At 46.4% G+C, this 13,943-nt stretch overlaps 2 protein-coding genes across 2 annotated transcripts; one reads left to right on the top strand and one right to left on the bottom strand.

Annotated features, from left to right (window-relative positions):
- Positions 1 to 184: 184 nt before the first annotated feature.
- Positions 185 to 12,548, bottom strand: LOC128818806 (IgGFc-binding protein-like). The gene is made up of 5 exons (XM_053998449.1): positions 12,352 to 12,548; positions 6,901 to 6,989; positions 3,423 to 3,564; positions 2,579 to 2,909; positions 185 to 1,890 (listed from the first exon to the last, which is right to left on the bottom strand). Exons 1-5 carry the CDS (start codon positions 12,437 to 12,439, stop codon positions 1,434 to 1,436), a joined length of 1,107 nt encoding a protein of 368 aa, XP_053854424.1. The 5' UTR covers positions 12,440 to 12,548; the 3' UTR covers positions 185 to 1,433.
- On the top strand, positions 9,859 to 11,811 carry LOC128818808 (uncharacterized). The gene is made up of 5 exons (XM_053998450.1): positions 9,859 to 9,879; positions 9,980 to 10,023; positions 10,389 to 11,167; positions 11,564 to 11,639; positions 11,732 to 11,811. The coding sequence occupies exons 1-5, from the start codon at positions 9,871 to 9,873 to the stop codon at positions 11,799 to 11,801; spliced, it is 978 nt and encodes a 325-aa protein (XP_053854425.1). The 5' UTR covers positions 9,859 to 9,870; the 3' UTR covers positions 11,802 to 11,811.
- Positions 12,549 to 13,943: the final 1,395 nt, after the last annotated feature.

Raw genomic sequence — 13,943 nt, 5'->3', positions numbered from 1 at the left:
GTGCTGTGGTGGACTTGCTAGGCAGAGCTCGGCAGGTCAGAGAAAGAATGTATAGATAAGAAGAAATAAACAGCCTTGAAAACGCAACTGGATGCATTCCATTCTTTGGCTGCAGCAGGCTAGGGAGAAAAGACTCTTTACAATCTTGGGGTCACCCTGACCATCAAACCCCAAGAAACCGACACTAAGCCTTCAGTTTCACTGAGTGAGCATCCAAATGGAACGGCACCAGTGACTGCTCGCACATTAATGCTTCTTTCTTCACCTTATGTGATCCGGACAGAACAGAAGCACAGCCATGTCTCTCTGGATCTTTAGTCCTGTGAAGCTGAATTTTGTGTGGTAGTACATTGAGCAGAGAAGCGGCAATCTGTCAGTGAGTTACAGATGGAAAAGGAAAGAGTACTGCCAACTGAATGTGGTGCCAATAGAATTTTCCACAAATTTTAGAGGAAAGCTACAGGCAAGCTTCAGCAGAAGCAGTATGTAGGAGCTCTCTGCTGCCAGCACAGTGCTCTGTGCTTAAAGTAGACAGTTTGCCTCCAGGAGAATTAAAGAGCCACAGGTCTCAAAAGATATAGAAAGAAGAGCAGAACATGGGGCTGTTGGGCACAGTGGCTGCCAGAGGAGCGTGGCTTCCAAATGCACATTGGCAGAAGTAAGGAGGCAATTCACCAAGAGCTACTTGTACTGCTACCTGGTCTTCTTCCAGACCTCTGTGGGAACAATTGCACTTACTTTACGCAATGAGACCAAGGCAAAACAATGATAGATTCAATGGAGAAGGGTATGAATAACCTCCGTCTGTGAGTTCAATGCAGTTTACGCGTGGCAAGTGGATGGTGCAGCTCTGCACTTGCTTTTACTTCTAGAGCTTTGTCTATGAAAACTGGCAACGGAGCTGCGAGAGTGGGAAATATGAGGGAAAGTCTATCTGAGAAGGAAGGTACAAAAATGCACTATTTTGTGCTCAGTTCCATGACTGCTTGAAGAAGGGGTGTTTCAAAAACGCTTTCTGTTTTGGCATGGCTTTTTGGGTAATCTAAGGACTGGGTGATCAGAGACTCAGCTACACTAAGAATTTAAAAAATACCTAATCTCCAAGTCGTGTGATGAATTCCACTAAAAATACTTTATTTTTCAAGCAGCGAGAGCATTCTTAGCTGACTCTGTGAATGAGCTGTTGCTGGACTTTTCCAATTCGGTACACTACACTCTGTGTTAGCCCCGAGCTCTGCTCTTTGTTCTTCTCCTTCTGTAACCTGTCGCACTTACATCCTCACGGAGGTGAATCGTCCTCTACTTCACGCACAAAACACTCTGCTGGCAGGGAAGCATTCTAGCAAACTCCTTCTAGACCATGGCCCCATGCTTCTGATACGTTGCTGCATAAGTCTTCAGCACCTGGCAGAGGATCGACCTTGCCCCATTGTTCAGACACTGGTCAGACAGGCAGTTGTGATAGAAGTCATGTCGTGACATGCTCTGAAGGGGCCCTGGAAGGATTTTTTGATGATCCCACAATAGTGGTTCCCACCATAAAGCTCCTTCTTCTCCTCATCACACACTGGGCATGGTCCATCACAATAACCCCAACAAATCCAGTGATTAACCTCAGAGTCAGCACTTTTCCAGATTTGGCCCATGTGATAATTGCAGTGATACACCAGCCTCGGGGATATCATCAAGGGGCTTGAGGTTGAAATTCCTGCAGAGGCCACGGACTTGGCAGAAGTAGCTGCTGGGGAGGTTGATCGGGGGTGCCAGTTCCAGTAGTAGGAGACCCGGAGACCAAAATCTGTATCCAGAACAACACGAAGCCCAGTGGGACGGACCCGCACCTTCCCATCTGCCAGGAGCACTGGGAGCAGCATCACCTCCCTGTTCACCCTACCAATGGCACAACATTTCCAGTTAGCTCAATGTTTTATTCTCAACATACACCAATATTTTATTCCAAATGTATCCTAATATTCTATTCCTCACATATCCTAATTCTTTATTCCCAGCATATTCCAACACTAAATCCCATCATATCCCAACATTTTACATCTTACATATCCCAACAGTTTATTCCTGACATATTTTATTACTGACATGCCCCAGCATTCTATTCCCATTATGACCCAATATTTTATTCCCAAAATATCCAAACACTCCACAGTATTTTATTCCTACTGCCTCCCAACATTTTATTCCTGAAATATCCTAATATTTTATTCCCTAGACACACCAACATTTTATGCTAGTTTATCCCAGCATCTTATTCCTGCCATATCTTGGTTTTTTACTGACATATCCCAATATTTTATTCCCAACATATCCCAAAATCTTATTCTAATCTTATCACAACTTTCTTTTCCTGACATATCCAAATATTCTATTCCCCATATTTTGTTCCTACCATTTCTGAACTTTTTATTCCTGACATATCCCAACATTTCAACAATCAGCCTCCCAACCTAACTGATTTATCCCAAAATAACATTGGCATTGCTAAATGAAGGAGGTAGGGAAGAGCTGGATGAAACAAAAAGTTGGGAAAAAGCCCAAATTCTCACATTTCCACCCAACTCACCAGACTCTGCCATCTTCATTCCGGTGGAAGGAGATGTGTTGTCCATAGATGTCAACATTGACCAAGGAGATATAGGACACAGATTGGATCCCACCACGGATGTCATTCTTGGCCTGGACCCTGAAGGGCAACAGCCCAGGGTCGTTCCCATGGGATTCGGCCATGATGTAGGTGCAGGTTCCTTGTAAGTCAAAGTCAAGGCTGTCGAAGGTATGGAAGTGTGGGTCACTCCATGCCCAGCATGTGGCACCCAGGGCTGGGACACAGCGGGATTGGGCACCGTGGGGCCAGCAGCGCTCCTTGGGGCTGCAGTGCAGGGACTTGCAGGGGTCTGGGAGGGGAGGGAGAGCAGGATGAGCCATGGGCTGGGTGAAATAGGAGATAAGCATTGGGGGAAGCCATGGGTTGGGCAAAAGGATGGGAAAAAAGTGGGGGAAGTCACATGAGAGAGAAAACTACAAGATGGGAAAGACCATGGAATAGGCAAAAAACATGGGATGGAAGAAACTATGGTAGTAACCATGGAACAAACCATGGGAGAAATCATGGAATGGAAAACCATGGGAAAAACAATGAGAAAAAGCATGGGAAAGACCATGGAAGAAGCCATGGCATAGGAGAAACCATGGGAGGAACCATGGGAAAAATCATGGGATGGGGAAAATTACCATGCAAGAAACCCTGGGAGAAACCATGGGAAGAATTGCCCCATCCCTCACCCTTAGTAACAGAGACAGGATTCTGTTCCCTCCACCTCCCCTTCCCTTTTTTCCCCAGTCAACCCCTCTATCACACACAGATCCACTTTGCATCTAAAACCCCCTCTTCCCTAATTTTTCCTCACCTTTTTTGATGCATCCCAAGACCTTTTCCTGGATTTCACAGGATTTATCCTCAGTGCAAGCATGGTCATGGCAGGCAAGGCCCTGGCCAGGGACACAGGTGCAATGACGCTGGCAGTGATCCTGGAAAAGCATCTCATGGGGCTGCAGGGAGAGAGAAGGAAGAAAGGGAAATCCAGGAAAATAGGAGATAAAAATAAAAAATGCAGAAAAAAAGGACATAAGTGAAGAAGAATAGTGAAAATAGTGAACAAATTGCAAGGCAAAGGGATGTACATGCATACCTTCCCTATAAATAGGGAAAAAAGGAAAATGCAGGAAAAAATACATAAATGTATAAAAATAGGGGGGAAATGCTAGGGAAAAGCATAAATATAGGAAAAATGGGAAAATGCAGAAAAAGAAATGCAAATGCATAACACAGGGAAAAATACAACCAAGAAAAAAGATGTAACTGTCTAAAAATAGGGGAAAAGAAAGAAAATGCAGGGGAAATATGACGTAAAAATAGAAGGATGGAAAGTGGGAAAATGCCAGGAAAATGAGAAAGAAAAATAGAAAAAAATGCAAGAAACAAAAGGTGTAAATGCATAAGAAATAGGGAAAATGGGGGGAAATTAATTTTTAAAATGTAAATACATTAAGTCAGGAAAAAAAACCACCATGGAAACAGAGGTAAATGCACAGAAATATGAGAGAAAGGAAAATGAATGCAGGAAAAATATAGGTAAGGACATAAAAATAAGGAAGAAGGAAAAGAAGGGAAAAGGAAGCAAATGTATAAAAATAGGGGAAAAACTGAAGGGAAAAAAAGACACAAATGCCTAAAATCAGGAAAAAAAAGGCCAGAAAAACGACCTTATAGTATTCCCCAACCCTAAAGCATCCACAGTAATCCTTGGGAACGCATCTGTGTCTGTCAAAGACCGGACCATGGTGGCACTGGCAGCCTTCAGTGCAGGTTTGGGGACAGGTGGTGGTATTTCTGGTGCAGATGTGTCCTGGTTCAACGTAAATTTGGGAGAGAATCCCCAAAGGGGTTCCTCTAGAAGGCAGATTGAACTGGCCCCTCCCCCCAACCGGTTCGGGGAAAAATACTTCCCTGGAGAAAAGTGGAAAAAACTGTTTATTAAACAAGAAAACCTAAACAATATTAAACAATGAAATTTCTTGCCGCTTTAAAAGAGAGACAAACTCAGGAAAAAAATCCCCCCCTGCCCGGGCTGCAGCTCGGCTCGCTCAGTCTTTGATCAGTCCCTCTGGCACTGAGCAAAATTACAAAGGTAGAGAGTATATTGGAGACCAGAATAGAATTAATATACCATTACATTATACTATATTGCAATATAATCTATCATTATACATAATTAATATAGCAATTATAATAGTTGATATTACATTGTAACACAAAATATAAAAATATAGAGTTATGTTATTACATATAATATCCACAAATTCCATAGTTATAATACATTATAATACAATAAAATTACGTCATTCATATAATGTTATGCAACTCTGTGTCATTTTACATTGTAAAATAATCTTTAACTGTATTATATAATTATATTTATAGTAATTTGTAGGTATTCCATAATTTATAATTCTCTTAATAACTAGATAAAGTCATATATAATAGCAATATATCGTGTGCTTTATTAATAAATGGACTAATACACTATATGAAAAGAAAATATATTACATGCTTTTGTAATCCACATTTTTTGTACATCCATATAAACTTTTAAATAATTTTATACTGAATTTTCACAGAAATTTTTACTAAAAATGCAAATCAAGAAAAATGATAATAGCAACATAATTACAGCAGAATAGATCATATGTTGTATTTTTTATATAATTACAGCAGAGATATTATACATTCATATAAAAGTATAGTAGTGTACGTATATTATTAATATATCCCCAACATATAAAATACAGATAAGAATTAATAAGCAATTACTGTCCTATTAATCAATATTATGCTATTCAATTACACTATTTAATATGATTAATAGCCAATTAAAATTTTATGTATTTTGAATAAGATAAAATGTATATATATAAATATATAAAATATATAAATATATTAAAGGAAAACTAAACAAAAGATACTTTAAAAGGATCAAAAATATTTTCAGGGCTATTTTTTAATCCTATAAAACAACAAAATAGTCCTTTTTTGCCCCAAAACAGGTTAAAAGGTTAAAAAGACTGGCTATCTTCTCCTAATTAAAAGAAGAAAAAAAAAATTCTTAAGATTGTCAGGGAAAAAAAAAAAACAGGAAAATGAGATAAAAATTTATTAAAACTTGGTGTATATATAAATGCCCATCATATGGATTTTTTTTAATTAAAAAAAAAAAAAAAAACAGGGAATTGGGGATTTTGGATAAAAAAATTAATTCTCATAATTTTTTCTGGAAAAAAATGGAATTTGAGTGTTTTGGGGGAAAAATAGGGAATAATGAGGTTTGACTGTGAATAAAAAATAGGATTAAAGGGGGCTTTCTGAAATAATACATGAAAAAGAGTTGTTTTTCTAAAAAGAGGGATTTTGAAGAAAAATCAAGAGGGAAATAAGCCACTGGGATTTTAATAATTAGAACAGAGTGAAAGAGTTTTTTTCCTTTAAAAATACTTGAAACCTAAAACAGAGTTCAAGAGGGCTTTTTTCCTTAATGACTAAATTTTTAAAATAAAATTAAACCAGAAAAAAAGAATAAACAAGAAAATATAAAGGGAATAAATTTTTTTTTCTTTAAAACACTATCTAAAAATTGGGTTGATAAAAGGTTTTAATGAAAATTAGAAAAAAGCCAGGAAAATAAGGAATAAAAGGTTTTTTTTTTCCTTAAGAACCAACTGCTTTTATGAAAAAAAAAGAAAAAATGACTTTTTTTCATTAAAAAACACCTTTTAAAAATCAATCTTTTTTCCCTGGAAAATATACAATTCCAGCATATGGGGTTATGTCCTGGAAAAACATTAAAACCGATCATTAGAATTTTAGAAAAAAAAAAAAAAAAAAAACAAAACAGAAAAAAAACCACACACAAAAAAAAAAAAAACAAAAAAAAAACAAACAAACAAAAAAAAAAAAAAAAAAAAAAAAAAAAAAAAAAACCAAAAAAAAAAAACCAAACCAAAAAACCAAAAAGTAAACCAAAATATCCAGGACAAAGTGCACTTTTTTTTTTTTGCTGTAGAAAAGTAGAAAGTGAGGAAAAAGGGGATTTTTCCCAAGAAAATTAATGAGGCATTCATGAAAAAAACTGGAAGAGTCTAAAAGCTTTTGGATTAAAAAAATATTTCAAAATGAGTTTTTTGGTTAAAAGTAATAAATCTGCAGCGGAGAGGTTTGAGAGGTTGTTGGAGAAAATGTAAAATGAAGGAAGAGGGGAATTTTCTGGAAAAAAAAAAAGCCCAGGGATTGAGGATTTAATTTTCTGTGCTAAAAAGCATGGAAATACGTACAAAATCCAGGAAATTTGGGGATTTTGCATGGAAAACAGGAGTTTTACAGAAGGGAAGGAGGAGCCACCAGATCCCATCTTGTGCCATCCCTGCGAAAAACACCAAAAATCACTAAAAACTGTTATTTTATGGGAAAAATCCATGTGAGCCCTGGGGTGTTTCCAGAAGCCTCAAATAACTCCCAAATTACCCCAAAATGTCCTTTAATACCCCAAAATGCCTTTTTTCACCCCACAAAAACCTACTGGGGCTTATTTTGGCCCCCACTGCCCCCAAATCCACTTGAAACATTCCAAACTCTAAAAATTTTGTCCAAAATTCCCCATTGGATCAAAATGGTTTTTCTTCCCAAATTCTCCCATTTTGGGTCAAAATATTTTTTCCCCCAATCCCCTCCCTTCTGGTCAAAATGCAATTAAACAGAGATAAAACTTCCCTCCACCTCATCCCCCCACCCCCCCACCTTGAGGTCACATCAGATTCACTAAAAAAATAGATGAATTTTAACTAAAATCACCTAGATTCACGTCAAAATGGGGTTAAAATGCTGACACAGCCCTCCCAGCAACCCCTGCCCTTGATGCCATCTCAATACCCCATTTCCACCAAATCCACACTAAAACTTCATGGAAATGATGAATTTTCCCCCAACTCCTCCCAGTTTTTATCAAAATGGGTATTTTTTTGCCCAACATCCCCCAAATTCGGATCAAAATGGAGCTCAACATCCAGGAAAACCCGTAACTCACCTTGTCCCACACAATCCCTCCCAAATGCTCAATTTGGCCTCAAAAAGGGGAAGAAAAACCCACCAAATTTTGGGCATGATGAGGGAAAAAATCTGAAATTTGGGAGAAGAGTGCACAAAAAGAGCAAAATTCTGAGACTTAGGGGGAAATGGGCAAAAAAAATTAAAACTTGGGGAAAAAAAGTGTTTAAACCCCAAAATTTTGGAAGAAAAAGGGTTAAAATTATGAAACTTGTGGGGAAAAGGATGGAAAAGTCATAAAATTGGGGAAGGGAAAGGGTAAAAAAATCTGAAATTTGAGCAAAAAAATTCCTCAATTTCTGCCCATCAACAAACAATAAGGAAAACCAGGAATAAACAGGGAAAGAAGCCTCCCCACTCTTTCCCGCTCACCGGCTCCTTGGCTCTTGAATTCCCAGGCCCCTGCAGACACAGAGTATTTGTCCCAAAGTCACTCCTTCTATACCCAAATAAAAAATACCCAAGCCACAGCCAAACTATGCAGATTTGGGCAGATTCAGCAGAATTTCAGGATGGGGGCAGGGGGAAGGGGGCATGACCCACAGTTCCAGAGAATTTGGGAACTGGCAGCTGGATTCTGTCATGGATGGGAAATGATGGGAGTGGAACCCACAGGACATCTTGATAGATATGAGTGACAGGGATGCCATGACACATGTGGGACCCACACGGATGTCACAACAGGTGTAGGACCCATGGCAATCCTCCCAAATTGCCTGAACTCCCAGAATCGCTGTCCCCATGGTACCCTCTGGCCCCATGACACCAGGGGAAGGACAGACCAAGACCAGATGTTTTTTACCCAAAATTAATGACCCAATTCCCAGTGGGGAATTCCAGGGAATGGGAAATTCTGGCCCAAATGACTAAAAAGCTGAAGAAAACCAGCTGGAGCCAGGACAGACAACAGCAAACAGGAAATTAAAGGGCTTTTGCCTTAAAATGAAGACATAGAAGTGGGGAAACCCTGAACCCCACAGACATCCTCCAAACTGTCCAGAGACAAGAGACCTCACCCCCAAAGCATCCAGGGACTCCCAAAACCACATGAGGATCCCCCCAAACTACCTGGGGATCCCCTCAGTCCTCTGAACCTCCCAAACCACAAGGTCCCTACAGGGAGATGAGGGCCCCTGGAAGGGTTTTAGGGCTTCTGATAAATGACACAGAGAAGAGAAATTTTCAATTGCCCTGAAGGTGTTGGATGGAGCTTAAAGACTAACTGGCAAAAAAGCTGAAAGGATGTAAAGGTATGCACAGAGAATCACAAGCATAGCTGTAGCCAGTGGACAAATAGGTAATGAGGAATATAGTGGAGTTTTTGTCAAGTTATGTAACAAGAAGTAACAGCGCATGATCAAGGAAAAAAGTTTCAAGGAAATGGTCACCTGTAATATGGAAACATTCTGTGAATATGACCACCAGAGACCCATTCACGGTCCCTCCAGGACCATACCTTGTGGTAAAGTTTCACCGCACACATCAGATTAAAGGAGAAATCCTTCAGTGTGTCCTGCACACATAAAGAACACCTGCTTTCTAATGCTTCAAATTGTGTTAGAAAGTTTATGTGCCATCCAGTTTTGGTATAATTCCCTTGGATGGGCTTACGGATCTAAGGGGAGCTGAGAGAGTCCTGTCGGGATTTGGGGGTCCCTGGGAGGGTTTGGATTTTCTAGGGGAGATTTGGGGGGTCCATGGAGGAGATTGGGAGTCTCTGTCAGTGGGATCCCAGCTCTCTGCCACTTTAACCACCCCGAGGGCTTCCCAAACCACACGGGGACCCCCTCGACCCTCCTGGACCACCAAGTCCCCTCTAGGATGCCCAGAACCACACCAACCTCCCTCCACCCCAAACCTTTCCCTGCAGATCCCAAACCTCTCTGGGACCCTCAAAACCACTCCAGTGACCCCCAGAACTCCCTGGGCATCTCTCAGCGGCCCCAGACCCGCAAACCCCTCCAGGGATCCCCATTTACACTCCAGAGCCTCCCTCAGTGCCTCCAGAGCCCCCAAACTCCTCCGGGAATCCCCAAAGCCCTCCCACGGACCCCTCCCTCCCCCACCGCTCTCGGCGCCGCCGCTTCCCGCCTTCCCCCTCTCCCGCCTTCCATTGGCCGCAGCGCCTTCCCGTCCCCGCCCTTAACCAATCAGCGCCCGAGCTCGGAGCGCTGGGGCGAAACCAAACGCGAGCGCGGGCGATGGAGCAGGTGAGGCCTGAGGGGTCCAGAGGGGACCGAGGGGGGGATTTGGAGGATCCTGGAGGGGAATTTGGGGGGCCCCGCGTCACTTCCCTCATACCTCCCACAGAGTCTCAGCCTGGAGCAGCGAACGGAGCGTCTGGTGCAAAGGAGGTGGGAGAGCAGGCCCAGCCTCAAGTGCCCCTCGGGATCCCCAGGTGCCCCCTGGAGGCCCCAATCTGCTCCCCCGTTCCCTCAGTGTTGTCCCAGACTCCAAGTGCTCCCCAGACACCCAGATGCCGCCCCAGACCCCTAAGTGCCTGCCAATTCCCTCCCTTGTCCCAGTGTTCTCCAAGAGTGCCTCAGGGACCCCCAACTACCCCACTCGATGCCAGGTGATGCACCGGACCCCCCATTCTGCCCATAAGTGCGTCCCGCAGCCCCTCAAATTCCTCCTGAGACCATCAGCCCTGCAGGGTCGGTGCAGGGTCAGCATTTCGGGGGTTCTCGACCCTCCCCAACCCTCTCCTCCCCCACAGCCAGGCCCAGCTCAGGCCCCGCCCCCCCAGGATGGAGAGGGCGAAACCTCTGCTTGACTCCGCCCCCTTCAGCTCCACCCTCGATGACCCCCTCGTCCAATGGCGCTTGAGGCGATACCGAGGGGAGGAGCCCGCACTGGACACGCCCCTGGTGGGCAGGGCCCTGCTGGGCTCTGCTGCTCCCCAGGGCTCCCTGCAGGGAGTGCCACGGGGGAGGTTACGTGATCCCCCCGGCGCCCTGCAGGGGGCAGTGCCCTGGCAGCCGCGGAACCCAGCTGAGGCCCCATGGCCAATCAGGACACACTTCTGCAAGCACCAGCGGGTGTCGTCACCCCAGGCTGTCTCCCAGGAGCCCTTGTGGCAGGATCCATGCTGGAGGCCACGTGACTCCCACAAGGCCCTCCAGCCAATGAGGAGCAGCTCTCTGGATACCCTGCAGGAGGCACGATACTCACAGTTACGTCGTGACTACCACAATGCCCCGTGGCAAATCAGCAGCAGCTGCTGTGTGCCTCTGCACCAAGGGGCACCACCCTATGAGAAGCGAGAGTCCCATGAGCCTTTGCTGCAGGAGCCATTTTGGGAGTCACATGATTGCCTCGGGGCTCTGTGGTGTGCACCATATTGGAAGTCACGTGACTCCCAGGAAGCCATGCGGCCTGAGCCCCTGTGCCAGGGAGGGCCAGGCTTGAGGTCACGTGAGCCCCGTGAGGCCCCACAGCCAATCAGGAGCAGTGCACGTGATGCCCTACAGGGGGCGCCGTGGCAGCAGCCACTGGGTGAGGCACCAGAGGAGCCCTTGAGGGTCATGGGGGTCGTTTGAGTGTTGTCGGGTCACTTGTGGGTCATGGGGGTCACTCAAAGGCTGGGGGGTGATTGAGGGTCATGAGGCATCTTTGTGGACTGGGGGGCATTTGTGGGTCAGAGGGGTCACAGGTGGGCCTGGATGCTCCCTTTTGGGCCAGGGGGTCACTGGTGGGGCTAGAGGTGCCCTTGTGGGCTAAGGTGGTCATTTGTGGGCCAGGGGCAGTAATTTGTGGGGAGAGGGGGGCAATTGTGGGTCAGGGGTCACTTGAGGGGCTGAGGGGGCACTTTTGGGTTGGGGAGACACTTCTGAAAGTCCCTTGTGGGGTTGGTGGAACACTTGTGGGACTGCCACCTCCTGTGACATGCAGCCCCCCCTGGCCGTCTTGAGGACCCCCTCCTCTGGATGCTGCAATGCCACTGCCGGACCATAAGGGGACGCCTTCGGTAAGATATCCCCACCCCAAATTTCAGGGGTCTGCTCCTGTGCCTACCCTAGGTCCCCCTAACTCCCCATTTGCTCTCCCTTCCCCACCCAGGGCCATCGAGACCCTCCTGGAATGCCCACCTGGGCACCCCCAACCCATGCTGGGGCCAATAAAGCAGTGACACCCCAAAATTGCACCAGGGAGGTGGGGAGACCCCCCAAACTCCCTCCCTTACCTCCGCACCTTTGAGATTGCCCCCAGTTCCGTCTCCCGCTAAACGTTCCCAAGAGTATTTGGGGGGTTCTGGGGGCTCAAAGGTTGGTGGGGTACTGGCTGTCTCTAGGGGGTCCGGGAGGGTCTATGGGGTGTTTGGAGAGGCTCTGAGGTTGCGGAAGGAATTTGGGGGGGGTGTATGGTGAGAGCTGGAAATTGGGAGTGGTTGGGAGGGCACTGGGTGTCTATAGGGCGTCTAGAAGAGGTCTGTGGGATTTTTGGGGGAGACTCTAGGAGTATTGGGGAAAATCTGAAAGATATTGGGGGCCCAGGAAGGGGTTTGGGGGGATCCTTGAGCTTTGGGGGGTCTTTAGCAATGCGGGGGTCTGTGGGATATTTTGGGGGGCCCAGGACAGTGCTGAGGGGTCTGTGGGGACCAGCAAGTTTATAGGGGCGCCTGGGGGTTTATTGGGCATATCGAGGCAGGGAACCCCCAAACCCGTGGGAATAGGGCTTACCTGTCTTCTTCACCTTCACACGGCCGACGTGGCTCCGGGGGGTTCTGGTGTCCCTCCGCCCCTGAGGGCGCTGGGGGGGGGGGGTCATGGGGGGCGTCAGAAGCTCCCCCTGAGCCCCCAAAAAACCCTCGTGACCTCCCGCCTCCCATTGGCTGCTGGTTCCGCGCCAGTTTGTTCACTTCCTTGACTACAACTACCGAAAGGCCGCGGGGCTCCGTAGGACGCCGATAGGGCCGGGACTGCGGTTCCCGTCATGTCCCGCGGCCCCGAGAGTCCCGTCAGAGCCGGGACTGGCCCCTAAGTAGTGTTCCGGCTGCTCCCCAAGTGCTTCCCTGAACGTAAGTGCCCCGCGGGGCACCATAAGTACCCCCAGTTTCCCTCTCCCGACCCTCAAGTGCTCCTCAGGGTCCCTAAGTTCGCCCGCCCCCCGTCCCCTACTTGCCCCCAAAATGCCCCTTTTGTGTACCCTCGGACCGCCAAGTGCCCCTCCAGACCCTTTAATGATCCCGTAAGCACCCCCCAACTGGCCTCCAGGTGCCCCTCGAGTGTCTCCTGGGAATTAGCGTGATGACAACAATGTAGAGAAAGACCCTGACCCTATCTCAGTATCAGCAACAGTTCAGCCTTTAATTAAAATTTGAATCAAAACTGCAATTGCCGATGTGGGGGATGGACGAGCCCTCCCACTTTTTCGTGCCACTCCCGTGGTCCCTCTTGGAGCCAGGAAAATTGCAGGAAAAACATTCCTGCGTGTTGCGCACATCAAAAATTTCATGGGAATCGGGAACAGAGTCTGTGTGGTGAGTTTCCCTGACAGGTGGAGATAAATCCTGTCAGATGAAGAAGAGGTTGAGAGGACTTTGGGGACCTGGAGTATACACTCCTGTAGCCCCCTCACCAAAACTCCAGAGACCCCCTTCATCCCCTACAGACTCCCCAGTAATCCCAAATACCCTTAGAATGCCCTCAAAATGCTCCATAGCTTCTGCCCCCAAACACCATATAAACCCTCAGGGACCCTCCCAATCCTCCCTCTAAAACCTCCTGAGGCTCTCTAAAATAACCCATAAATCTGCCCAAACCCCCGGCACTCCCCCGCACCCCCCAAAAGGGGCTACCCCAGGTGGCCACAACAGTCATGGACTGCCTGAACCACTTCTTGGGCTGATATGTATGTAGGTACAAATCTAATAGAGATATAAAATATAATATAGAAACGGGCCTCCAGGAGAGTTGGGGAGGGTCTTTGTCTGGGGACAGGATGGAGGGTGAGGGTTTTCACCTGCCAGAGGGCAGGGTTAGATGGGATACTGGGAAGAAATTTCTCCCTGTGAGGGTGGTGAGACCCTGGCACACCAGAGAAGCTGCAGCTGCTCCATCCCTGGAAGTGTCCAAGGCCAGGTTGGACAGGGCTTGGAGCAACCTGGGATAGTTGAAGATGCCCCTGCCCATGGCAGGGGGTGGATCGAGATGACGTTTGAAATCCCTTCCAACCCAAACCAGCCCGGGATTCTAAAAGTGGGGGAGGTTTGAGGTGGGCGACCTTGGCTGACCCCAGGTGCCCCCCCAGGCTGCTCCATCACTCCAGCTTC

This window comes from Vidua macroura, chromosome 24 (assembly GCF_024509145.1).
Source record: "Vidua macroura isolate BioBank_ID:100142 chromosome 24, ASM2450914v1, whole genome shotgun sequence".
Lineage (NCBI taxonomy): Eukaryota > Metazoa > Chordata > Aves > Passeriformes > Viduidae > Vidua > Vidua macroura.
This window is presented reverse-complemented; position numbering and strand designations above follow the sequence as displayed.

Bases quoted from the DNA above. Each gene is read 5' to 3' on its own strand.
- LOC128818808 (XM_053998450.1), top strand. The intron at 10,024-10,388 runs GTGGGAGAGCAG...CCTCCCCCACAG, and splicing joins GAGCGTCTGGTGCAAAGGAG to CCAGGCCCAGCTCAGGCCCC. The intron at 11,168-11,563 runs GTGAGGCACCAG...TGTGACATGCAG, and splicing joins GCCGTGGCAGCAGCCACTGG to CCCCCCCTGGCCGTCTTGAG.
- LOC128818806 (XM_053998449.1), bottom strand. From the start codon at position 12,439: ATGACCCCCCCCCCCCAGCGCCCTCAGGGGCGGAGGGACACCAGAACC. The intron at 6,990-12,351 runs GTAAGCCCTATT...TGTTTTTCGCAG, and splicing joins TGTGAAGGTGAAGAAGACAG to GGATGGCACAAGATGGGATC. The intron at 2,910-3,422 runs GTGAGGAAAAAT...CTCCCCTCCCAG, and splicing joins CTTGGGATGCATCAAAAAAG to ACCCCTGCAAGTCCCTGCAC.